The 26,226-nt window shown below is 40.2% G+C and overlaps 1 protein-coding gene across 1 annotated transcript in view; it reads left to right on the plus strand.

Moving 5' to 3' along the window:
* LOC103736348 (zinc finger protein 345) overlaps nt 1-26,226 on the plus strand; it is a 41,036-nt gene that overhangs the window by 9,400 nt on the left and 5,410 nt on the right. The window contains exons 2-3 of the mRNA XM_008835824.3: nt 7,976-8,102; nt 21,684-21,776. Coding sequence (XP_008834046.1) covers nt 7,976-8,102; nt 21,684-21,776 — 220 coding nt within the window. The remainder of the gene's footprint in view (nt 1-7,975; nt 8,103-21,683; nt 21,777-26,226) is intronic.

Genomic DNA, 26,226 nt, shown 5'->3' on the forward strand with positions numbered 1-26,226 from the left:
GGCCTGGGCCTGGTGGTACATACCTTTAATCTCAGCACTTGGGAGGCTGAGGCAGGTGGATCTCTGTGAGACTGAGGCCAGCTGGGACTATGGGGAGACCCTGTCTGGAAAAAAAAAATAGACATTATAGATAGAAGCAATGAGCTTTTATAGCAGTTCTGAGACTTTACCTGACCTTGTCTCTGACCATTTGTGTCTGGTCATATCTGAATGCAGTTCAAGAGGGCAGCTCATTATCTTGAGGTGGTAAATTTTGTAGAACTGCTTGTCCTCCCTTAGATACGTATTTGGGATGAGATGGCAAAGGCCATTGGGAGTTAGTTACTGTATGGACTGTGGGAATTATGCTTTTTATTTTTGATCTTTTTGTCTTGAAAGATTCTGAGGGAGGTACTGAGGGTTTGAAGGGGAGGGATGTCCAAAGCGGTTTAGGACTAAATGAAGAGAAGTGTTTTGAGGGGGGCAGAGTTGAGGGAAAGGGCTCCGAGAGAACAGATGTGGAAGGCATCTCAGAGTGGAGGGACTTTTGAGGAGATCCGAGGGTTGGAGGTGTGGCCTATGGAAGTAGAGTAGAGGTTCTGAAAAGAACTCTAGGCAGCTGAAGGCAACAGAACAGAGCTGTTTCCAGCCTGTACTCCACTGCTACAGACAGGAGGAATAGTTTCTGAGGACCCACCTAAAGTTGAGGGAGAGGTGCCTAGAGACCAGGCAGATATGAAGAGGGGAAGGAGGCCAGGAGTCAGCCCCACTTATTGCTGTCTTTCATTTTCCAGACTGTTCTACTGCTTAGAAAAAGTCCCCGTTCTCATATCAGCCTCCCTTGCAGCGCCAGGATTGGAGGATGCGAACCAGGATAGCCACTGTAGCCTCCTTTGGTTCTTGCAAAACAAAGGTGGAGAACTAGGGACTTTTCCTCTGTGGCTCTGGACTTTTGGAGGCCCACTCCAACCATCAGTGACAATACCAGAATGACCCCCAGAAACGTCCCCTCACACAGTCTACCCATTGTAAATGTTCAGATCTGGTTTCTTTTAGGATTTTATTTTTATGTGTATGAATGTGTTTTGCCTATTGCATGGTATGTACAATGCCTGTAGAGGCCAGAAAAGGGCATTGGATCCCCTGGAGCTGGATGGAGTTAATGAGCAGTTGTTATCTGCCATGTGGGTTCTGGGAATCAAACCCAGGTCTTCTGCAAGAGCAGCCAGTGCTCTTAACCACTGAGCCATCTCTTCAGCCCCTGTTCAGATCTTGTATTCATTTACTATGCTGCTTCTCCATCCCCCTCCTTGGGAACAGAGAAGAAAGGCCCAAGATGTTACCAGCTCCAGGTCTTTTGTGGGCAATGAAATTCATTCGGAAGACTTAGGACACTGAGAAGCTTTTTATCTTTTAAAAACTCTCTGGGCCTCAGTGTACACTTCTACTGGATAAGGTAAAATGAATCAGGCCTCTGTTCCTGTATGTTGCAATTGGCATGTTTTCAATCTAAGGATTTTAGTTGGGTTTGTTTTCTCAGCCAATTAAAACATTTAAATGCGGGAGAAATAAATCTCAGACCAGCAAAGAGAAACTGACAAAAGACAAACTAAAAACTACTCCTATTTTTTTTTTTTTTTTTTCCGAGACAAGGTCTCTTTGTAGTCCCAGCTGGCCTGGAAGTTTATATGTTGGCCAGGCTGGCCTGGATCTCACAGAGATCCAACTGCCTCTGCCTGGGATTAAAGACTACCGCACCTGGAGACAAACTTTTATTGAAAGATAAGTCATATCCATACACATAAAGAATCACACATACATACACATTCATACAGAAAGATGAAGGTCTCTACAAGAGGGGACCTGGAAACCAAGAATCCAACCAGATGCTACCCTAGGGGAGTACCTAGGTTTTAAGGTGTTTTTTTTTTCTTTTTGTGGTTTTCCTTATCCTAATTTTGAATTGGTCAACTTAAAGAAGTCTGATAAGTCACATCTCTAAGGTGAGATAGTCAGGGTTAAGTGACTAAGGTTAGCTGAAGGGGCCTTGGTAGAATTAAAAATAAGGCCTTGTCAGAGACCAAGAAGCAGCAGGAAGTGTGCCCTCTTTATTGTGTCTTACTGACCCTATTTGCTTGCTTTAGGGATTTATTCCTTTACTCATCTGCCCTAAGTTTTCGGCCCTGTCCTGCTTGGTGCAAGTCCTGTGAGCTGCTCATTAGCTTTTGAGTTCCATGTAGTAATACTAACCTCATTGAGCCTTGACTCTAATCTGTAAAATCAATCAACTCAGGAAAACACTCATTTCTCTTTTTTCTATTTTAGTGTTCCTTAAGACAGCATCTTGCTGTGTAGTCAAGACTGGTCTTGAACTCAATGCCATCCTCATCATTCACTTGGCTTCATAAATTATGCTTCTGTCTTCTAGTAAGAATTTGATGGAGCTGGGTGTGGTGATACATGATTGTAATCCCAGGGCTTGGAAGGTAAAGGCAGCAGTATCAGGTGTTTCGAGGTCATCTTTGTTTACATAGTGAGAACAAGGCCAGCCTGGGTTACATGAAACTCTGTCTTAATCCAACTGAAAATAAAAAAAGAAAACAAAAAACACACAAAAAAGCTGGAACTAAGCTGGGTGTGATGGTGCACACCTTTAATCCCACCACTTGGGAGGCAGAGGCAGGCGGATATCTGTGAGTTCAAGGTCAGCCTGGTCTGCATAGTGAGTTCTAGGCCAGCTGAGGCTACAAGGAGACCCTGCCTCAAAAAGACCGAAAAAAAGAAAGAAAAAAAGCCCAGAGCTAAGCTGGGTGTGATGGCACACAGCCTTTAATCTCTGGACTTGGGAGGCAGAGGCAGATGGATCTCTTTGAGATCAAGGCCAGCCTGGTCTAGTTCCAGGCTAGCTGTGGCTACAAGGAGATCCTGTCTCAAAAAAAAAAAAAAAAAAAAAAAAAAAAACAAAAAAAAACCCACAAAAAAGATAAATAAAAACAAGAGCTTGATGCAAAGTAACAATTCTTTCTGTCTTTTTTTGAGACAGGATCTCCCTGTAGCCACAGCTGTCCTGGAACTCACTGTGTAGAACAAGCTGGCCTTGAACTCACAGAGATCTGCCTGCCTCTGTTTCCCAAGTGCTGGGATTAAAGGCATGCGCCACCACACCTGGCCAGAGTAGCAATCCTTATAGAGTACAGTTACTTTTTACTATGTGTGTTACTATGATGGGGAGGCATGGCAGTAGAGGTCCTCAGAGCAGGAAGCTGAGGGCACACATCTTCTAGCAGGCACGAGAAACAGAGGGACAAACTGAAAGTGGTTGCGGCCATATGCCCTTAACCCTGCCCTCAGTGACATGCTTCCTCCAGCATGGCCACACCTTCTGATGGTTCCATGACCTGCTCCAAACAGTGCCAATAGCTGGGGACCAAGTGTTCAAATACTTGGAGCCTGTGGGGGGCATTCTCATTTAAGCACCACACAATAATCAACATCCTGTGTTTTCAGTAGCAGGTGCATTTCATAGGAAAGAAGGAATCGATGTGCTGGGTGTCTTAGCTCTTTATCTTCTAATGTATTCTTATTTTATGTGTATGAGTAGTTTGCTTGCATGTATGTATGTGTATGTGTACTGTGCATACGAAATGTCCATGGAGGCCAGAGAGGTTTGGATTCCCTGGAACTGGAGTTATGGATGGTTGTGAGCTACCATGTGGGTGCTGGGAACTGAACCTGGGTCCTCTGCAAGAACAGCCAGTGCTCTTAACTGCCAAGCCATCTCTCCAGCTGCCACCCCTATGCCCCCATAGCAATATTCTTGATTGTCAGGGCATCAGAGAAACAATAGAAGCATGTGACCTTGAAGCTCCTATGCAGCCCAGTTAGCCTGGAACTCACAGAGATCCACTTGCCTCTGCCTCCCACATGCTGAGATTTATTGCTGGGTCCTCTGGAAGAGCAGCCAGTATTCTTAACCGCTGAGCCATCTCTCCAGCCTGATATTTGTAACTCTTTTTTATAGTTTTTAGTATGTAATTTTAAAATATATGAGACACATAGGAGCAGGAAAATCTAATCTAATATGCTATGGGTTACATTTCTGTGTCTCTTACAAAATCTCTGTTCCAACATAATCCCCAGTGCCCCGGTATTAACAGGTAGTAGATGATCTGTCAGGCAAAGCAGAACCCTCATGGGTGGGAATAGTGCTTTATGAGAGGTCTGCAGTGACAGTGAGGCTCTTTTTACAATTTTTGCTTTTTTGTGGCACTGGAGATTACTAGCCATTGCTAGATGATGAATCTATGGGTATTGAGTTCGTGGATTACCCACCCCCAGAAAACTGAGAAATGTACTTTAGTTGTTTGTAGATGACTCATTCAAAAAGATTTTCTTGTACCATCACAAATAGAGTAAGATTATAAAATAGATTAAAACCAGGCAATAGAAATCATTTCTAAGATATCTAAATTGTTAAAAATTAGTCCACAAGAATTTGGAATTAGCTAATATAAATGTTAATGGAGTAAAGGAAAATAATTATAATGAAGGATTGCATATGAAACCTCAGCAGATAATAAAATGATTAAAAAGAACCAGATAGAAAGATAATGAAATGGAAAGGTTCAGTTTGACCTTTAGGGATTTGATATTTATTTTTATGTGTGTGAACATTTTACCTGCATGTAAGTGCACCCGTGTGTGCAAAGCCCACAGAGGCCTGCTGCCATGTGGGGGCTGGGAACCAACCAGCCAGTGCTCCTTACTGCCGAGCCATCTTTCTAGCCCCACTTTAGGGATTTGAAACAAAGAATGTCAAAGGCGGAGCCACAGAAATTAGCTATTTGATGGAATGACAACAGTATGACAAAACAAAATAGAACCTTGGGAACAGTCACAGAGAAGGAGAGGACAGGCGTAAAAGTTGAAATTGGTAGAAATTAGCTCAAATAAATGAAACTGCCCCTCAAATTGGAAGAATGCCTAATTTTTTTTAAACCAAGAAGAAAATACAAGTAAGGCCATCTTTAGGTAGATGATAGTCAAATTGATACCTCCAAAGATAAATAGTAAATCTTTAAAACACCCAGAGAAAAACAACACAAAAGGTTTTAATGATACCTTTTGATAGGTAATGATAGGTAAAATAATCAAAGCAGTGCAGATTAATAATTGAGTTGGAACTAGAAACACAAAATAATACTCAAGTATTTGCAAAAATTTTTAACAGGCCAGACATGGTAGCACATGCCTGTAATCCTAGCACTTAGTAGGCAGAGGCAGACTGATCTCTGAATTTGAGCCAGCCAGGGTTACCAGGGAGACCCTGTCTCAAAACAAAACAAAACAAAACAGCAACAAAAATTTAGCAGTTAATTCTCTGACCAAGATATGTGAGACAAATGTGAGTACAACAGTTTTTAAAAAAATTTTTTTTAAAAAGATCGTTGGGCCAGGTGATGCACACCTTTATTCCCAGCATGCTGAAGCCAGACATAGAGGCAGACTGGTCTACATGGTGAGTTGCAGGCCAGCCAGGTTTACACAGTGAGATCATGTCTCAAAAAAGAAATTGTTAGATGTGTTACAATTAGTAAAAGAAATGGTAATATTATGACTCAGAGTATGTGAAAAGTATGTAATAATAAAATATATAATATGAAAATAAATATAAAACATTGAAATTTAGTATTCTATAATGTTAAATAAATTAGGATGAAAAAGAAACAGGGCTGTAGGAAAAAGAAACAGAATTCCTATAGAAATCAACAACAGAATGATGAATTAGGACTTCTCAATGTGCACACACAATGCAAAATACTAAATAACTACTAAAAGAAAAGTGTTAAATTGCTGTAGCCAAAATATTGTAGGTAAAATTTCAAAGATATTACAGTTGTCTAACTTTAAAATTGCTGGGTGTGGTAGCGCACACCTTTAATCCCAGTGCTTGGGAGGCAGAGGCAGGCGGATCTTTGTGAGTTCGAGGCCAGCCTGGTCTACGTAGTGAGTTCCAGGACAGCTGGGGCTACAAGGAGACCCTGTATCAAAAAGAAAAAAAAAAAAAAAAAAAGACTCTCTATAAATTAGTTTAGTTTCTTGTTTGTTTTGAGACAGGGTTTCACTATGTACCCATGGCTGGCCTGGAATTCACTGTGTAGACCAGGTTGGACTTGAAAACTCACATCTCTGCCTCCTGAATGCTGGGATTAAAGGGATGTGCCTCAACACCAGGCGCCTATTTGCTTTTGAAAAGGCTCATTCTATAGTCTAGGTTGGCCTGGTACTCTGTAGCCCTGACTGGCTTCAGACTCTCAATAATACCTGTACCTCAGCCTACTGGGTGCTGAAATTACACATACAGGTCAGGTATCATTCTTCTAGCCCTATGTTTAAATTTTTTAAAAGATTTAATTGCTGGGCGTGGTGGCACATGCCTTTAATCCCAGCACTTGGGAGGTAGAGGTAGGCAGATCTTTGTGAGTTCAAGGCCAGCCTGGTCTATATGGTGAGTTCCAGGACAGCTGGGGCTACGGGGAGACCCTGTCTCAAAAAGACAAAAATAAAACACCAAGAAAAAAGATTTCATTTTTAAAATTACGTTTATGGTGGCTGGAGAGATGGCTTAGTGGTTAAGAGCACTGGCTGCTGTTGCAGAGGACTCGGGTTTGATTCCCAGCACTCACATGGTGGCTCACAATCATCCATAACTCCAGTCCACGGGATCCAGCACCCTCTTCTGACCTCTGAGGGCATTGCACAACACAGGTGCACTTACATATATGTAGGCAATACACTCATACACATAAAATAAAAATAACACGTAAAAAAATTACATTTATGTATGTGGCTATGTGTACATGAGCGCAGGTACCCAAGAAGGCCAAGGTGGGCATTGGAGCCCCTGGAGCTGGAGTACATAGACTGCTGAGAGCCATCTGATGCGGGTACTGAGAACCAAACTCTGCTTCTCTGCAAGAGCAGTATGTCCTCTTTTTTTTCCTTTCTTTTTTTTTTTTTTTTTTTTTTTTTTTTTTTTTTTAAAAAAAAAAAATTGTAGCCCCAGCTGGCTTGGATCAACCTGCCTATGCCTTCCAAGTACTGAGATTAAAGGTGTACACCACCATGCCGGGCCTAAGAGTAGTATGTGCTCTTAACTGCCGAGGCACCTCCCTAGCCCTGAATGAAGCTTTTGTACTTAGAGCTCATTGGCACTCTGGGGTGCAGAGTGTGAAGTAAGTGCATAGTGTGCTCACAAAAAATGCTGCATTGAAATTGCCCAGGAAGCATTGTGTCCATTTCACATTTGATACTAAATTAACTTTGATGGTTGCATGCTCAGAAAGCTTTTACTGTTCCCCAACTTTTTGTCCCCCTCCATTTGTATCAGTCTATATTTAATTGTGACCAACATTTGAAGAATGAAACCTATTCTACTTATAGATACTAGGATTTGAACTTAATTTCACCTCGGCACCAAGCCACAGTGCCATGCCTTCAGCCCCAATGCTTACCTTTTGATTAGGTTGTTCATTCTTCAAAGATTTAATTAAATTTTTTTGGAGTGTGTGTTTTTGAGACAGTGTCTCCATGTAGCCCCAGCTGGCATGGCACTATGAACTGTGTAGACCAGGCTGGCCTTGAACTCACAGAGACCTGCCTGCCTCTGCTGGGATTTAAATTTAATATTTTTATGTAGCTTGGTTTAACACCTTTTTCTTGCTGTTACTAACGTAGACCTTACACATGTAGTCTCCATATTTTGTCTGTTATAATTCCTTATAAAACTTATTGGTCATACTTTTGTAAATCACTACATTAATACAGAGGTGAGGTATTTGTATTGATTTTTCTTTCTCCCATAGTACAGAATACAGATCAAGCTGCACCTGCTTAATAAGACACTGCTAAGAAACACATAAATAGAAAAAAGGGAGCTCTCGTTTTCTTTCCTCAAGCCTGAGGACTTGGGTGGAAGATAAATGTGTCATTGCAGGGGTTGGTGTCCTTTGAGGATGTAGCCGTGGACTTCACCTGGCATGAGTGGCAGGACCTGGATGCTGCTCAGAGGACCCTCTACAGGGACGTGATGCTGGAGAACTACAGCAGCCTGGTGTTCTTGGGTGAGTCTAACTGCCCTGTAAGTCTTGGTAGCAATTATTTTCTTTGTTGATATTGTTGGTTTTAATACTATTTTGATATGTATTTTAGCTGACATAGTAATATCTCACATTTCAAAAGAATAATGTGACTTTGCAATATGCTTATATAATGTATAATGATCTGATGAAAGTTATTGGTAAATCTTTCAGCACAGGCATATATTGTTTGTATTGGGAACATTCAGAGTCTCTTTGAAAGTCCTACCCCAGTCCAGGTGGGATAGGCTTCCACCCATCCAGAAAACATGTCCACGAAAACCAAAAGATACTTGTACCCGAAGACAGTTGGCTTAACCAGTAAAGTCCAGTTCTTAATGTTTCCCATGTGCCGTGTGTCACTGAGAGTGCAGATTCCTTCTGGGGCTTTCTTCCCTCCTTTAGGATTCACTTGGGCACAGGTAGAACACTTGGATACAACATCCCTTGTGACGTGGTCTAGGTGTGGGATGTAATACCTTAGGCTGCAGGAGTTCAACAGTTCTTCTAACCCCTTGGTGAGTGAATTGGTGAAGCTGGGTCACCAGTTGCCTTCCTAGAGCCGCCAGGAGGATGACTCTTCCAGCTAGTAACACCCACCATCCCCCTCTTCCCTGTTTTGTGCCCTCCTGTTGTGCCCATGTCTCTTCTTCTGACTCATAGGTGGGTTTGTGGGGTAAACTTGGTTCTGGCATCACAATCAAGATTTGGAGAGACCCTATTAGTTCTAGGGCCACCTCCTGGGCCACTAAGTCAGCTACCCAATTATCCTGTGCCTCGGGGGAATCCCCCTTCTGATGTCCTTTGCAGTGCACAATGGCCACCCTTTTGAGTGGCCATATGGCTTCTAGTAGAGCTAAGATTTTCTCTTTGTTTTTTATCTCCTTCCCAGCCAGGTGAGGAGTCCTTTTTCTCTGTACAGAGCTCCATGTCCATGAGCAGTGGCAAATGCATACCGATTGTCTGTATACACAGTGGTAGCCTTATCACTTCCCCATCGGAGTGCTTGGGTCAACTCTATGAGTTCCGTTCCTTGGGCGGAAGCACGTTCCTCTGCTGAGGGACTGGGCCCAGATAGTCTGGCCTTTTGTGACAACCACAGCTCCAGCATACCTGAGGCCATTTAAGACGAAGCGGTTCCCATCTGTACATAATACCTCATCTGACACAAGTAAAGTCTTGCCTCGTGGATTGAATCAGGTCTGTCACTTCAACACAGTCATGTAGAAGCTGCTCTGGATCATTATCCAGCAACAGGCTTGCTGGGTTGAGGGCTGAAGTCCTATAAAACTTTTTGTGAGGTTGATGTAGACCTGGTAGTGAGTCACCAGGGCATTTCACATCCATCTTTCTGGAGTTCTTCTCAGGAGGGCTTCAACTGAGTGAAGAATGGTCAAAAGAAGTTTTTGCCTCAAGGTCAACTTATCAACTTTTTCTTTTTAAATTTCTTTTTAAATTTAATTTTTGTGTATTTCAAACAGAAAATCATCTTCATACCTCCTTTCCCTTCCCCTTTGGCACCCTCCCATAGTTGTGTGTGTGTGTGTGTGTGTGTGGTCATCAACTGCCTCCCCCCCACTGGAGTTCATACATTCTGTCATTTGTATTAAGGCCTAGTGTGTGAAGTTAGTGTCCCCTAGATGTCCTTTGGTGCAAGTTCATCCACTGGGAATTAGATAGCCTATCTAAAGTCTCTCCCTTCAAGAAGATCAGCTCTTTCTCACCCAGCACTAATCAGCTGCCAATAATTCTTTGACTAAGATTGGGGCTTCATGTTCATTTCAACAGTTCTGTTCTGGAATTTTGTCTGCCTAAGTTTCCATGGGTCTTATGCACCCTGACACCATTGGTGTAGGTTTGTATGAGAAGGGTCCCAGGTGCCTGTAGGACCATTTCTGTATGGTCATGCACCTCCTCTCTGGCTCTTACAACCTTTCTGCCCCCCTTCTGCAATGGTCCCTGAGCCCTGAGTGGGTGGACCTCAATATAGGAGTTCTGTCCAAGGACCCACACTCTGCCGACTCTTATTCTCTGTGTTTTGGCCATTTGTGGCCTTGTGTGTGCTCTTGGCCCTCTGTTGTATGAGGGAGCTTCATTGATGAGAACTGAAAGATGAATTAGTGTTCTCTTCGTTCCCTTGTTCTGTGTTCTGTGAGTCTTAGGTATAGAGGTTGTGTGCTACATGTGCCACTTAGACTTAGGCAATTCATAGAGAATCTGTGTGACTCTGTAATAATCTATGTTGAAAAAGAAGCTACTTTGATGGGTAGTGACTGGAATACTTGTCCGTAAAGTTAAGGATCCATATTCTGCACATAGTAAGAGATTACATTTGCCTAGGATACGAGAGCCTTGGGGTTTTCTCTAAGATCTATGACCTCTTCAGCTCTCTGTATTTGTCTAGGTTTACAATACCACACATGAGTTTCCTCCCATTTAGTGGTCTTTAAGTCCAATTAGGTAGCTTTTGATTACCCCTAAGATAAAAGTGCCACTACTGCACCAGTGATGTTTGATGTGGTCACTGATGTGGTTTTTAGGCATTTAAACTAGGTTGTACCATTTGATTGATGTTTTCCCTTAGAAGCTTGTATAGTGGTAGTGCTCTCTAAAGCTCTGAGAGCTAGCCCTCAGGGGAGGTGGCTTCCAGCTCACTTCAGCTCCATTGCCCCAAATCCTGTGTCAGAAGTATGTCCTGTCTTCAGCAATAGGGTCTTCACCATCGAGTTCTTGGAGGCAGTCAAGGGCTGTGGCGACAATTTTGAGAGTCTCTTGGTGTACCCTGGCCAACAGCTCAAAGGAAGGTTTCTTTTGTCTAGCACTGTTCCTTTTTAAGTAGTCTTCAGCTATACTCACAGAATCATGTAGGGATGTTGTATGTAATTCTTGAGTAGGTTTTTGGACTAATACGATTTCTTCTGTTTCTTTTTTTTTTTTTTTATACTAGCTAGGCACTATTTATATCTCCTCTCTCCCTGTCTTATCCTCCCTCCCTGCCCTTCCCATTTCAAGTGTCCCCGTTTTTCCCATTTCTCTCTTGATAATTCCTATATGCTGTGGTCCCACCTCTTTGAGCTCCTTCTTCTTCTTTATTCCCATAGTTCTTTATATAGCACCCCCCATCCCCTTTAACTACTCCTTTTTTACATATTTCTCCCTTAGTAACGCCTGTCTCCTACTGTTCTTCTCTCTCAGGTTCCTTCTTTCCCTTTACGTCCCTGGTTCCCTTCCACTTTCCAGGTTCCTGCAGTTACATCAGGATATGCACTCACTTATAAGGAGCTGGTGCTAAGGATCCACAAATGAGGGAGAACATATGTCTTTTGTTTTTCTGAGTCTGTGTTACTTCACTTAGTATAACAGTTCCTAGATCCATCCATTTACCTGCATATTTCATTATTTGATCTTTCTTTACTGCTGAGTAGAACTCCATTGTGAAAATGTACCACATTTTTGTTAACCATTCATCAGTTGAGGGGCACTTAGATTGCTTCCATCTATTAGCTATTGTGAAAAGAGCAGCAACAAACATGGTTGTACAAGTGTCTCTGCAATAGGATGAGTTCTTTGGGTATATGTCAAGGAGTGGTATAATCAAGTCATATAGTAGGTTCATTTTTATTTTTTTAATTTTTTATTTTATGTGTATGAATGTTATGCCTGCATGTAGGTCAGCGCACCTGCGTTGTGCAATGCCCTCGGAGGACAGAAGATGCCTTTGGATCCCCTGGAACTGGAGTTTTGGACAGTTGTTAGCTGCCATGTGGATGCTGAGATTCAAACCCGGGTCTTCTGCAAGAACAGTCATTATTCTTCACCACTGAGCCATCTCTCCAGCCCCTATTTTTAGTTTTTTGAGTTCTCCACACTACTTTCAATAGGGGATGCGTGAGTTTGCAATCCCAACAGCAGTGAATGAGCATTCCCCTTTGTCCACATCCTTGTCAGCATTTGTTATCATTTGTTTTCTTGATCTTAGCCAGTCTGACTGGAGTAAGATGAAATCTTAATGTGGTAATAATTTGCATTTCCCTAATTACTAACGGTGTTGAACACTTTTTTTTTTTTTTTTTTTCATCTTTTTGAGACAGGGTCTCCCTGTAGCCTCAGCTGGCCTGAAATTCACAGAGCTCCGCCAGCCTCCACTTCCCAAGTGCTGGGATTAAAGGTGTGCGCCACCATGACTGGCTGATGTTGAACACTTTTAAGATGTTTCTTAGCCAGTTTTATTTCTTCCTTTGACAACTCTGTTTAGATCTTTGGTCCTTGTTTTAATTGGGTCATTTGTTTTCTTGATGCTTTGTTTTTTGGGTTCTTTATATGTTCTGGATGTTAATCCTCTGACTGCTGTGTCACTGGTGAAGATTTATTCTCACTCTGCAGGTTTTCTCTTCACTTTCTTGATTGTTTCTTTTGCTGTACAGAAGCTTATTTTAATGAGGTTTCTCTTATTGTTGACCTTAATTCTTGAGCAACTGATATCTGATTTAGAAAGTCCTTTTCTACGCCTAGATTTTCTAGGTTACTGCAAATATTTTTTTCTAAGAGTTTCAGAGTTTCCAGTTTCACATTGAGGTCTTGGATCTATTTGGAGTTGGCCTTTGTACAAGGTGAAAGGTAAGGATCTAGTTTCATTCTTCTACACATTCCAATTTTGCCAGCATCATTTGCTGAAGATGATGTTTTTCCTCCATTGTGTGTTCTTGGCACCTTTGTCAAATATCAGGTGACTGAAATTGTATGTACTCAGATTTGGGTCTTCAGTGATGTTCCATTGATCTGTGTGTCTCTATGTGTCTATTTTTGTGCCAGTACCATGCTGCTTTTATGACTGTAGCTCTGTAGTATACTTTGAGATCTGGTATAGTAATCCCCCCAGCATTGCTCTTTGTTCTCAGGGTTGCTTTGGCTATACAGGGTCTTTTGTGCTTCCATATTGTCTTAGTTTGTTCTTCATTGCTGTGACAAAACACTCTGACCAGTACCAACTTGGGGAGGAAAGGGTTTATTTGTCTTACATCTCCCAGGTCGCACGCAGTTCATCAGGGAGCCCAAGGTAGGAACTCAGGGCAGGAACTTGGAGGCAGGAGCTGGAGCACAGGCCATGGAGGAATGCTGCTTACAGGCTTGCTCCCCTGGCCCCTGCTCAGCCTGCTTTCTTATGCAACCCAGGCCCACCTGCCCAAGGGTGGCACTACCCACAGTGGGCTGGGCCCTCCCACATCACTCATCAAGAAGATGTCCCTCAGACATGGCCACAGGCAAGTCCAATAGAGGTAATTCCCCAATTGAGGCTCCCTCAACCCAGGTGTGTCAAGTTGACACTAAAGCTATCCAGCACACATATAAATTTAAAGATTTTTTTTTCTAATTCTGTGAAGTATGTCATGGGAATTTTAATTGGGATAGCATTGAATCTATATATTGTTTTTGGTAGGATGGTCATTTTGACAATATTAGTTCAAGGATTGATTGGAAGGTCCTTCCACTTCCTGGTGTCTTCCTGAATCTCTTTCTTTAAAGACTTAAAATTTTCATTGTAGAGATCTTTGGTGTCTTTTTTCAGGTTTATTCTGAAATATTCTTTTTGAGACTATTGTGAATGGGAGCGTTTCCTGCACTCTTTCTCTGGTTGTTTATTATTGGTATATAGTAATGGTAATGATTTTTTTGTAGATTAATTTTATAACCTGCCACTTTGCTGAAAGTGTTGATCAGTTCTAGGTGTTTTCTGGTGGAATTTTTGGAATCTCTTAGATATAGCATCATATCATCTGCAAAAAGGGATAATTTGACCTCTTCTTTTCCAATGAGTACTCCTTTAATTTCTTTCTATTGTCTTATTGCTCTAGCAAGAGTTTCAAGCACTGTACTCAAAAGGAGTGGAGATAGTGGACATCCTTCACTAATTCCTGATTTTAACAGGAATGCTTCCAGTTTTTTTCCATTTAGAATGATGTTGGCTGTGGGTTTGTTGTTTATAGCTTTAATTATGTTAAGATATGTTCCCTCCAGTCCAGTTCCCTTTACAACTTTTATCATGAATGCATGCTAAATTTTGTCAAAGGCCTTCTTTTCATCTATTGAAATGATGATGTAGTTTTTGTCTTTGAGTCCATTTATATGATTCATGACATTTTTTGGCTTGTATATATTGAACCATCCCTGCATCTCTGGAATAAAGCCTACTTGATCATGGTGAATGATTTTTTTTTTATTATTTTTATTTTATGTATATATGTGTATTGCTGCACATATGTAAGTGCACCTGTGTTTTAAAATGCCCACAGTGGTCAGAAGAGGGCATTGGATTCCCCTGGAACTACAGATGGTTGGTAGCCACCATGTGGGTGCTGGGAATCAAACCCAGGTCCTCTGTAAGAGCAGTCAGTGCTCTTAACTGCTGAGCCATCTCTCCAGCCCTGGTGAATGATCTTTTTGTTGTACTTCTGTATGAGGTTTGTATTTTATTAATTTTTGCATCTATGTTTATTAAGGATATGGGTCTATAGTTTTCTTTTTCGGTTGTGGCTTTACTTGCTTTTGGTATTGAGTGATGCTGGTTTCAAAGAAGGAATTTGGGAGTTCTCGCTCTGCTTCTATCTTTTTGAATGATTTAAGTAGTATTGGTTGGAGATCTTTAAATTTTTTAAAAATGTTTTATTTATTATTTTTATTTTATATGTATGAGTGTTATGCCTGCATGGAAGTAAGTGCACCCCTGTCCTGCAATGCCCGCAAAGGACAGAAGGGACTCTCTGGAACTGGAGTTATGGGCAGTTGTTAGCTGCCATGTGGGTACTGGGATTCAAACACGGGTCTGCTGCAAGATCAGTCAGTGTTCTTAACCACTGAGCCATCTCTCCAGCCTGGAGATCTTCTTTAAATGTGCGATAGCATTCTTCTATAAATCCATCTGGGCCTGGGCTTTTTTTCAGTTGGGAGATTTTGTGTTACTGTTTCAGTTCCCTTATATGTTATGGGTCTCTTTAAACTGTTGATCTCTTCTTTTAACTTTGGTGGTTCCCATGATTTTAGATATTCATCCATTTCTGTTTTTCAAATTTAATATAGTTTTTTTCTTGTTTGTTTGTTTTTGGTCTTTTTTGAGACAGGATCTCCCTGTAGCCAGCCCCAGCTGTCCTGGAACTCTGTATGTGGACCAGGCTGGCCTTGAACTCATAAAGATCTGCCTGCCTCTGCCTCCCAAGTGCTGGGATTAGAGGTATGTGCTACCACACCTGGCTAAAGTATAGGTTTTTAAAGTACTCCCTTATAATGTTCTAGCTCTTTTGAGTGTCTGTTGTGATGTTTCCCCTTTCATCTCTGATTTTGTTGATTTGGATTTGCTTTCTTTCTTTCTTTTGGTTAACTGGGGCTAAGGTCTGTCTATCTTGTTTAGGTTTTCAAAGAACCAGCTCATAGATTCATTGATTCTCTGTATTGTTTTCTTTGTTTCTATTTCATTAATTTCTTCTTTGGTTTTTGTTATTTCTCCTGATCTGCTGGGTTTGGGTTTCATTTGTTCTTGCGTTTCCAGTGGCTTGAGTTGCAATGCTAAGTCAGTTATTGTGTTGTTTCTGATTTTTTAATGTAAGCACTTAGAGCTATAAACTTCCCTCTCAGGACTGCTTTAAAGTGTCAGAGAGGTTTTGTTGTGTTGTATTGTCCTTTTTGTTTAAATCCAGGAATACTTTTTATCTTTCTTAATTTCTCTTTTGACCCATCCATCATTCAAGAGTGTGTTGTTTAATCTCCATGCATTTGTGTAGTGACTAGCATTTCTTCCAGTGTTGATTTTAAGCTTTATTGCATTGTGGTCTAATGGAATGCATGGAATTATTTCTGTTTTTTTTGTATTTATTGAAGTTTGTTTTGTGCCCCAGTATGTGGTCAATTTTTGAGAAAGTTCCATAGGGTGCTGAATGGAAAGTATGTTCTTTGGTTCTTGGGTGGAATATTTGGATGATATCTGTTGGGTCCATTTGAAGTATGGGATCATTTAATTCAGCTGTCTCTGTTTGTTCTTTGTCCGGTTGACCTTTCTAATGGAAACTGGGATATTGAAGTCCCCTATTATTACTGAGTTGGGGTTTATCTGTGTCTTCAAGTCCTGGAGTGTTGTTTCTATGAATTTGGGTACACCACAATTTGGCACATATATGTTCATGATTGTAATATCTTTTTGGTTAATTGTTCCTTTGATCAGAATGACCCTCTTTGTCTTTTCTGTTTAGTTTTAGATTGAAGTCTATTTTTTGTCAGCTATTAGAATTGCAACCCCTGCTGGTTTCTAAGTGTCATTTGCTTGAAATATTCTTTCTGTCCTTCACCTTAAGGTATTGCCTGTCGCTGAAAGTGAGATGGGTTCCTTGCAGACAATAAAAAGATGAATTTTGTTTCTTAATCCATTCAACTAGCTGTGTCTTTTGACTGGGGAATTTAGTCCATCGATACTTTAAGTTATTGAAAGATGTGTATTCGTTGCCATCACTGTGATTGCTGTTTGCTTTCTCTGTCTAATTTTGTGTTTCCCCAGTTACACCTTCGTTTAGTTTCTTTCTGTTGCATCTGGGGTATGGTTGTTCCTTTCTCTGTTCTTTGTATTACTTAAAGTATTCTTTGAAGGGCTGGTCTTGTGGACATGTATTCTTTCAGCCTATTTGTGTCGTGCAAGATTTTTCTTTCCCCTTCAACTATAGTAGATGGTTTTGCTGTGTAAAGTATTTTCTGTTAGCATCTATGGTCATTTAGAACAGGAAATACCTTGTTCCAGGCTCTTCTGGCTTTCATAGTTTGCATTGCTAAGTCAGCTGGAATTTTGATGGGTTTTCCTTTATATGTGACTTGTTTTTCTTTTGTAGGTTTCAGTAGTCTCTCTTTTTTCTGTACATTTAGTGGTTTTGCTATGATATACCATGGGGAGTTTCTTTTCTGGTACTGTCTATATAGTGTTCTATGTGCTTCTTTATTTGTATTGGGATGTCTTTCCTTAATTTTGGGAAATTCTCTTCTACAATCCTGTTTAAGATCTAGCCAATACCGTTTACCTGTGCTTCTCTTCTAGGATGCATAGATTTGGTCTTTACATGGTGTCCAACATTTCCCACATATTCATTCCTATGTTTTAAAAGAATTTTCATAATCTTTGCTTGAACAGTCCAATTCTTCAACTTTATCCACCAGTGTTGATACTCTGTTTTCCATTCTATCCTTCAGACTTTCTCCTGTTTCAAACTGGCTTGTTAAGTTTTTCACTTCCTTCTTCATTTTAGCCTGAGTTTTCTTCATGTTTTGATCTCTTCTAACTTTAGTCAGAAGTTTATCTCTATCTTCTTTTCATTATTATTATTATTATTATTATTATTATTATTAATTATTGTCTTTTTGAGACAGAGTCTCCCTGTAGCCCCAGCTGTCCTGGAACTCACTATGTAGACCAGGCTGGCCTTGAACTCACAGTGATCCGCCTGCCTCTGCCTCCCGAGTGCTGGGATTGCTGGGATTAAAGGCATGCGCCACCATGCCCAGCTTATTTTATTATTTTTTAAAAAACATTATTTTTATTTTATGTGTATTTTTGTATTGCCTGTATGTAGGTAAGTACACCCGTGTTGGCCAATGCCTGTGGAGGACAGAAGATGCTGTTGGATCCCCTGGAGCTGGAGTTATGGACAGTTGTTAGCTGCCATGTGGGTGCTGGGATTCAAACCCTGGTCTTCTTCAAGAACAGCCAGTGTTCTTAACCACTGAGCCATCTCTCCAGCCCCTCATCTTCTTTTAGTTCTTTGATTGTTTGTTTGTGCATTCTTTAAATTTGTTGAATTCTTTGATCATGTTTATGGTCGTTCTTTTAAATTCTGTTCCCTGGGCTATCTCTAGAAGATTTTCCTTGTAGAACTCTTCTACAGAACTGGTGGAGTTTGATGGGCACTTGGTGTTTTGGTTTTCCATATCTTTAATTTTTTGTTGTTATTTTGGCATGTCAATTTCTTTTGTTTGTGATTCTGGTTTCAAACTGAAGCCTTCTTCTGTTGAGTTGAAGTCTGCATCTGTTTTTATTATTGGTGTTTTCTTGGTTTTCTTACTGGGTATGTGAAGCTGGTTGGTCTAGGTTTTAGGATCTCCCAGGCTTTATTTTGGAGGTAACTGATGATTTCAGATCAGCTACTCAGGAGCTCCCACAGAAGCCCAAGTCAGGCACCACTCAGGTACACTCAGGCTTCCTGTAATGTTTGGACCCCTACTAGCAGATAACTCACAGCACAATTTGGGATGTTTGCTAAGGGGAAGCCTCATTTTGGCACTCTCAGGCAGTCTGCTAAGGTCTCATCCCTTACTGTAGGGCAGAGAATGCTAACCCTGGCAAAGTGGGAGGGGTCTCACATGGTCACTATTAGGTGGTTGGGCATGGTATGATTTGGGGAAGCTGATCACCATGGGTAGGCCAGATCCAGGCACTCTCAGGATGTCTGCTAAGGTCTCAGTCCCTACTGTAGGGTAGAGAGTTCTAGCCCTGGCGAAGTGGGATGGGTCACATGTCCCAATGCAGGGGGTTGGGCACTACATGATTTGGGGAAGCTCACCACCAAGTGGAAGCTGGATCCAGGCAGTCTCAGGCAGTCTGCTGAGGAGTCTGCTCCTACTCTAGGGCAAAGAGGTCTAGAACTGGGGACTTGTATGGGGCCTTAGGGGGTTGGGCATGGCATAATTTAGGGAAGCTTACCACCAGGCAGAGCCTAGATCCAGTAGCTCTCAGGTGGTCTGCTAATGTCTCAGCCCCTATCCTCCTATAGGGCAGAGGGGTCTAGCCCTGGAGAAATCATACATCTTGGCTTTTGTGAACATTGCTATAATAAATGTGGGAGTGCAGATTTTTCGGCAAAATGCTCTTGTCATTTCCTTAGATTGTATCCAACAGTGGGATAGTACAAATATAGTTGTTCTGGGTCTAGTTTTTGAGGCACCCACAGTGTATTTTGTAGTAGCTGTACTTATTTATACCTCCATGATCTATGAGTGCTTTCAACTTTGTTATTGTGTATCGCTGTTGCAATTGCAATATGGTTTTTATTATTTTGGTTTGGATTGCATTTCCCTAATGATTAAGTGTGTTAAATATTGGTATACTTGTGAGCTATTTGTATGTTATAGTTAAGAAATGTCTATTTGGGGCTGGAGAGATGGCTCAGCAGTTAAGAGCACTGGCTACTCTTGCAGAGGACCCAGGCTTGATTCCCAGCAAACACATGGAGGTTAACAACTGTCCTTAACTCCACTTCCAAGGGATCCCACACCCTCTCCTGACCTCTGTGGCACTGCACCATATGGGTGCACCTACCTATGTGCAGGCAATACATTCATACACATAAAATAATAATAAAATGTTAAAAAAGAGAAATGTCTATTCAGGCTATTTTTCTACATTTAATCAGGTCGTGTTTTTGCTGTTTAGGTATTTAGGTTTCTTATATATTCTACTAATTAGTTTGCCAGTATTTTTTTTTCTATCTGTAGCTTGTATAGTCATCTCTTGATTGCTTTCTTTTCTCTTCAGAGGATTATTTTACTTTGTTTTGTTTTGAGACAGCTTCTCCCTGTAACTCCAGGTGACCTGAAACTGGCTATGTAGAGTAGGCTGCCCTCCATGTCACAGAGATCTGTCTGCCTCTGCCTTCTAGATAGTGGGTGTGTGCAACCACACCCAGCTATTTTTAGATATTTCTGTAAAAGAGGGTCCTTAATCTTTTCCTCAGATTTAAGTCTTAGTTCCAGAACATAAGTACTTGAAGCCTTTGTGGAAAATCTGTTGACAGGCTAAGTTTAATTATCTTTCTGTTACACTGAAAAACTATTTGAGGTAAACCTCTTAAAAGTTGGAATGATTTATTTTGTTTCTTGATTTTTTTCAGAGGTTTCAGATGATAGTTACTTGAACCTGTGTTGAGGAAGATTATGGCAGGGAGTACCTGCCAGGCCATAGCTCCTCACCCCTGGCCTTTTAGAAGGAAGCCAAGAAACAGAGGGCCCACATCCCCAATCCACTCAAGGTCTTGTCCATGTGACTGACATCCTTTTCCTCCACTGGATACTGTCTCCAAACTGTACCACATATTGGTAAATACACATTAGCCACCTGGCCTTTCAGGTAGATTTTTTAATTTTAAAAAATTTTATTTTATTTTTATGTGTATGAGTGTTTTGCCTGCACAGAAATGCTCTTGTGTTGTGCAGTGCCTGCGGAGGTCAGAAGAGGCATCACATCCCTTGGAATTGGATTTATGGACTTCTGTTAGTGGCCATGTGGGTGCTGGGAACTGAACCTGGGTCTTCCTGCAAGAGCAGTAAATGCTCTTTACTGCTGAGCTATCCTTCCAGCCCTAGAGTAGACTTTTGATCCCAAGTATACCCCTGAATGTGGATAGATTTTTTTTTGTGTGTGTGTTTTTATTGTTCAATATGTGATTGCAGCAAAACCTTGTGAATGTCCATGTTGTGCATGTTGCTTCCCTGGAAGAATTACAGATGATCACAGTTTATAACCTTCTTCTGTTCTTCTATCTTATTTTCTATTTTGTTGGTAGTTTTTGTACAAATGTTCATTGAAGATAAAGGATCAGTCGTTTGGTGGTTGTATCCATGTCTAGTTTTGAAATTACTATAATGCTGTAAGGTAATGCTCAAAGGTGATGACTGACCAGTGGGTGGGTGTTCTTTGTAAGTGGCTTAAGGCTTTCCTTTTGCAGCCTTTGGAATTCTCTTTGTCTTGGTGTTTTGCCAGTTTGACTATGTGATACAGAATCTTTTTTTTTTTTTTTTTTTCGTTTCTTTTTTGGCCAAGCCTTTTGGAGTTACTTTGTTTCCTGGAATTATTTTTCCTATAAAATAAACTTCTTTCACTGAATCTCTATATTTTTATTTTCTTTTTCTTTTCTCCTGGAACATGGATGATGCAAATATTTCCGTTTTTGGGACAGGGTCTCACTACGTGGTCTTGGGTGGCCTGGAACTTGCTATCTAGACCAGGCTAGCCTCAAACTCACAGAGATCTGCCTCTCTCTGCCTCCTCAGTGCTAGATATTTGCATTCTTAATGACAAAGTTATTTGAAAAGGTCCATCATTCCTTATATTCTTTTGAGTTTCCTAATCAGCACTGATTATTTTAAAATAAATATTCTTTGTGTTCAGATTTTCTTTTCTCTGATCATTTAATCTGTTGTGTCTTTTGCTTCGTATTTATTTATTTTTTCCATTTGATTATTTGTGCTTCTCCCTTGCAGTATTTCTACCTGGTTCTTTCTTATGCTGATTTCTTAGTCAAATTTTCCTAAATACCATATGCAAATTTTCTTAAATATCATATGTTTATCTAATTTCATTGTTTTTGCTCTTATTTTGCTTTGACTGCAAGTTTGTTAATATCATTTTGGTTTACTTATCGTGCAGTTGAATAGGTATAAACCATCTGTAATGAAAGTTTTTAATTGATTAATCATAGCATTGTTCTTTAAATAGAGTGCACCTGACATATCAGTTGGCACAATTTCTATATTTCCCATTTACAGGGCACTGCATGACCAAACCTGAATTGATCTTTAAGTTGGAGTGTGGATTTGAGCCATGGATTGTAGCTGAAGATTCAATCCAGAACCTTCTAGGTCAGTGAATCTATTTTTGGCGAGGGAGGACAGCAAGAATGGAACTCATATTAAACTGCTTTTATATCAGCCTTTATCAAAACCTAGTCCAGAAGACAGTTGGTCTCCTAGGTTAGAAACTTGTGTTTTCCAGTTTCTATAAAGGATTTTCTGTCTTTTTTGTTTTGTTTTATTTTTTAAGACATGGTCTAGCCTGGAATTCACTTTGTGGACTTGGCTGTCCTTAAACTCATAGAGATCTCTTTTCCTCTGCCTCCCGAATTAAAACTGGGCACCACCACACCCAGCAAAATACGTCATTTTTATGTTGAAGTATGTTTTCTTAAATTTGTCAAAATTCTAATCATTATATAGATCTTCTTACGTATATTTTTGTTTTGGTGTTTTACTTAAATTCTTAGTTGTCCCTCTCCTTTTTAAAAATTGTCATAGTTATTAAAATTGGGCATTTGTTGTCATATTATTTCAATACTTGCCATTTGATTGCCTTGTAGTTTTCTTTGTGAAATGCAGATATCACAGTATAGGAATCATACAAAGGCATGGGCTATGAGAGAAAAGTGAAATGATTATATAGTGTATCATCATAAGTGCCACAGAATGTTTATAAGGAGTAGAGGAAAAAATACTAGGTTTTATTTATAAAATACATGAAACAAACTTAAGGAATTATTCACTTATTTTAATTTTATTTTGTGATGACTTTTCCAAATTTGTTATGTAATAGGTGAGTAAAGACACAATAGTGATCGTAATTAGAATGGAGGTATACATTTGGAAATTAGTTGTCAAAGAGAGTACTTAATAAAATGAAAATGAGGATATCAGAATTTTCAGGATATGATGGAAGAGTGAAGTTTTCTCCTTGCTGCTCTGGGAATCGGAAGTATCAAAGAGACAAAGACTACATGCCAAAAGCTGAAAGACAGGAAGAGTTTAGCAATGGTTAGTGATTTCAAAGAGCATTCATATGAGCAGGTGAATGAAATAAAGGGTCAGTTTAATGCTTCATGGGGAAGTAGCATCTTTGAGACATTCAGAAAGATTCTACAAGAAAATACACACTGAAACCTTAGAAGGGGAATATCAATAAATGGAGAGCAGCAATGTGTAGACAGTGTGGAAGAAAGAAAAAAATGGAAAGAAGGGATAAATTAAATTTCTAAATGGACAAAGTGAAACACAGCTGGCAAGAATCATTGAGAACTCACGAAGGCAATTCCTAGAGGGAAATACATAGCCATGAATACCTGTCTTTAAAAAGCAGGTCTCCAGTGTATACATATGTAAATCTATCATAAAGTAACTCATTATTCTATACACTAAAAAAGGGAAATAATGATTCACCTCAAGGTCCTAGGAAAACAAGACCAATCCAAACAAAACAGAAGAAAAGAAATAGTAATAAGTATCAATTAGTGAAATATAAAAGAGTAATACAAAGGATCAGTGAGTTGCTTTTTGAAACTACAGATGAAATTGACAGATCCTCCCAGTGTGGTAGCACATGCCTTTAATCCCAGCACTCAGGAGGCAGAGGCAGATCTCTGAGTTTGAGGCCAGCCTGGTCTACATACTGAGTTTCAGGCCAGCTAGGACTACAGGGAGACACCCCCCCCCAAAAAAAAAGCTGAAGACCATCTTCAGTTACTTACTGAGTTTACTGCATTCCCTCTGTATTAACCCTATGTCCAAAAAAGAATTCACAAATCTGATTATATAATCAAAATGGACAGCCAATAGATCAGGAACAAATCTTTGCCAGGTCTTAATCCAACATAAGAGTAACATTTATATTATGTGTAGAACTTAGGTCAAACACCAAAAGAACAAATTATCTAGACAATAAATTAGTAAAGAAAATGAAGGCACTTCTCAGAAGTTCACCTGGGCAATAAAACACGAAAATGTGTTCAGTATACTACGTAGTTAGGGAAATGCAGTGTAAATTATATTTAGATCCAAAACAACAAGGCTTTTTTCAGGAAATGCAAGGCACAAATTATTCTAAAGATGAAGGGGAAAAGGAACCCTTACACAGAGTTAGTGATAGTGTACATTTGTCTGTCTACTCTGGGAAACAATATGGAGTTTTCTTGTGAAATGAATCTCATCCTTGACCATATACATTGAAGAATTAAACTTAGCATACAGGGATGGCAAGATGGCTCAGCAGGTAAAGCTCTTGCCATATGTTTTAGTTACTTTGTATTGCTGTGGTTAAAAACATTGGCCAACAGGTAGATATCTGAGAATTCCAGGCCAGCCTGATCTAGATAGTGAGTTCTAGGCCAGCTGGGGCTATAGGGAGACCCTATCTTTTTTTTTTTTTTTTTTTTTTTTTTTTTTTAAGACCAAATAAATAAATAAAAGCATTGACTTAAAACCAACTTGAAAAGGAAAGGGTTTATTTGGCTTACAGTTCACAACCCATCATTGAGGGAAGCTATGGCAGGAACTTTAGGCAGGAACCTGGAGCACAGATATTGGAGGTATGCTGCTTAGTGGCTTGAACTCTCAGAGATCCACCTGCCTCTGCCTCCCAAGTGCTGGGATTAAAGGCATGTGCTACTTTCTTATATAAGATAGGACCATCAGTGGCACCACCTGCAGTGATCTGGAACCTCTTACATCACTCAACAAGCAAGAAAATGCCCCACAGACATGACCATAGACCAACCCAATGCAGGAAATTCAGTTGATGTTACCTCTACCCAGATGTGTCAGGGTGACTACTGAAGCTATCTAGCACACTGCACAAGCCTTACAACCCGAGTTCCAATCCCTAGAATGCACATAAATGCATAAGGAGAGAACTGACTCCAAAGTTGTCATCTATGTCCCACATACATTATACACACAAAATAATATTTTAAAGATATTTTATTTGTTATTTTTATTTTATGTGTACGAATGTATGACCTGCATGTATGTGAGTGCACCCATGTCATGCAGTGCCACAGAGATCAGAAGAGGGCCTCGGATTTCCCTGGAACTGGAGTTAAGGTCAGTTCCTAGCTGCCTTGTGGGTAATGGGAATTGAACCTGGGTCCTCTACAAGAGCAGTCAGTGCTCTTAACTGCTGAGCCATTTCTCCAGCCCCACAAAATAATTTTTTTTTAAAAAAGGTAGCATACATTGAAAATAGCTTTCAGTTATATTATTTGTTTATTGTTCCATTATTTACAATAGTCAAGATATTGTATTAGCTTGTGTGCTTATTAGTGAATTCATGGATTAATATGAGGTCTGTATAAAAATGGAATACAAGCTGGATGTGGTGGCACACGCCTTTAATCACAGCACTCGGGAGGCAGAGGCAGGTGGATCTCTGTGAGTTCAAGGCCAGCCTGGTCTACATAGTGAGTTCCAGGACAGCTGGGGCTACAGGGAGACCCTGTCTCAAAAAGACCAAAAAAAAAGGAATACAATCCAATCATGAAAAGATCCAAACTTTGTGGGGTGGAAGGATGTAAGGGAGGCTCATCATGTTAAATGAAGCAGGTCAAACTTGTGACATGTACCACATTATCTCTCATGGAGAATACAGGTTTAAATTTAGAATTTAAAGGGTAGAATTGGGTGGATTTCAGAAGTGGAACTGAATAAGGTAGAGGGAGAGCACAGAAAAAGGTGTAAGGGGAATGTGATTATCTTCAAGTTCAGGAAATATTATCTGTTATGTTCTTTATTTAAGTCCCACAAATTGAGTTTAAAAATTTGAATTTGGGGCTGGAGAGGTGACTCTGTGGTTAAGACTCTTGGCTGCTCTTGCGGAGGAACCGGGTTCAATTCCCAGCACCCACCTGGTGGCTAATAACCAACCATAACTCCAGTTCCAGGCCATATGATGCCCTTTTCTGCACTCTTAAGGGCATTGCGCAAATCTGTTGCACTTACATACATGCACACAATATACTCATAACACATAAAATAAAAATAAAAATGTTTGAATTTGACATTCTCAGCCATGCATATTAAAGTTGTTTTCTGTGTAATTTATGTGTTGAAATTTCTATTTCTTTTTTAGTAAAAATATGGGTTTTTTGTTTTGTTTTTTACTAAGTATTAATAGGTCCATATGCGGAAAGAAATGTTTAAAACATCACAGGGGCTGGAGGGAGACATCTCAGCCGTTAAGAGTACACACAAGTCAGGTGTGCCTATAACTCCAGCTCCCCTGGATTGAACATCCTCTTCTGGCCTCCACAGGCACTTGACATTCACATGCATGTATCCCTACACACACACATACCTAATTAAAAATAAATCTTTAAAACTGGTAATTACAGAAATATTTTATCTCTACATGTAATTTTAGCAACTCAGGAATGCAACTACGAAACATAATTTAAAGATTTATTTAGCTGCATTTTAGGTGTATGAGCATTTTGCTTGTATGTATGTAAGTGTACCAAGTGAGTGCAGTGACCACAGAAACCAGAAGGTA

The sequence above is a fragment of the Nannospalax galili genome, unplaced genomic scaffold (genome assembly GCF_000622305.1).
Source record: "Nannospalax galili isolate Female #2095 unplaced genomic scaffold, S.galili_v1.0 scaffold558, whole genome shotgun sequence".
In the NCBI taxonomy this organism is placed as follows: Eukaryota; Metazoa; Chordata; class Mammalia; order Rodentia; family Spalacidae; genus Nannospalax; species Nannospalax galili.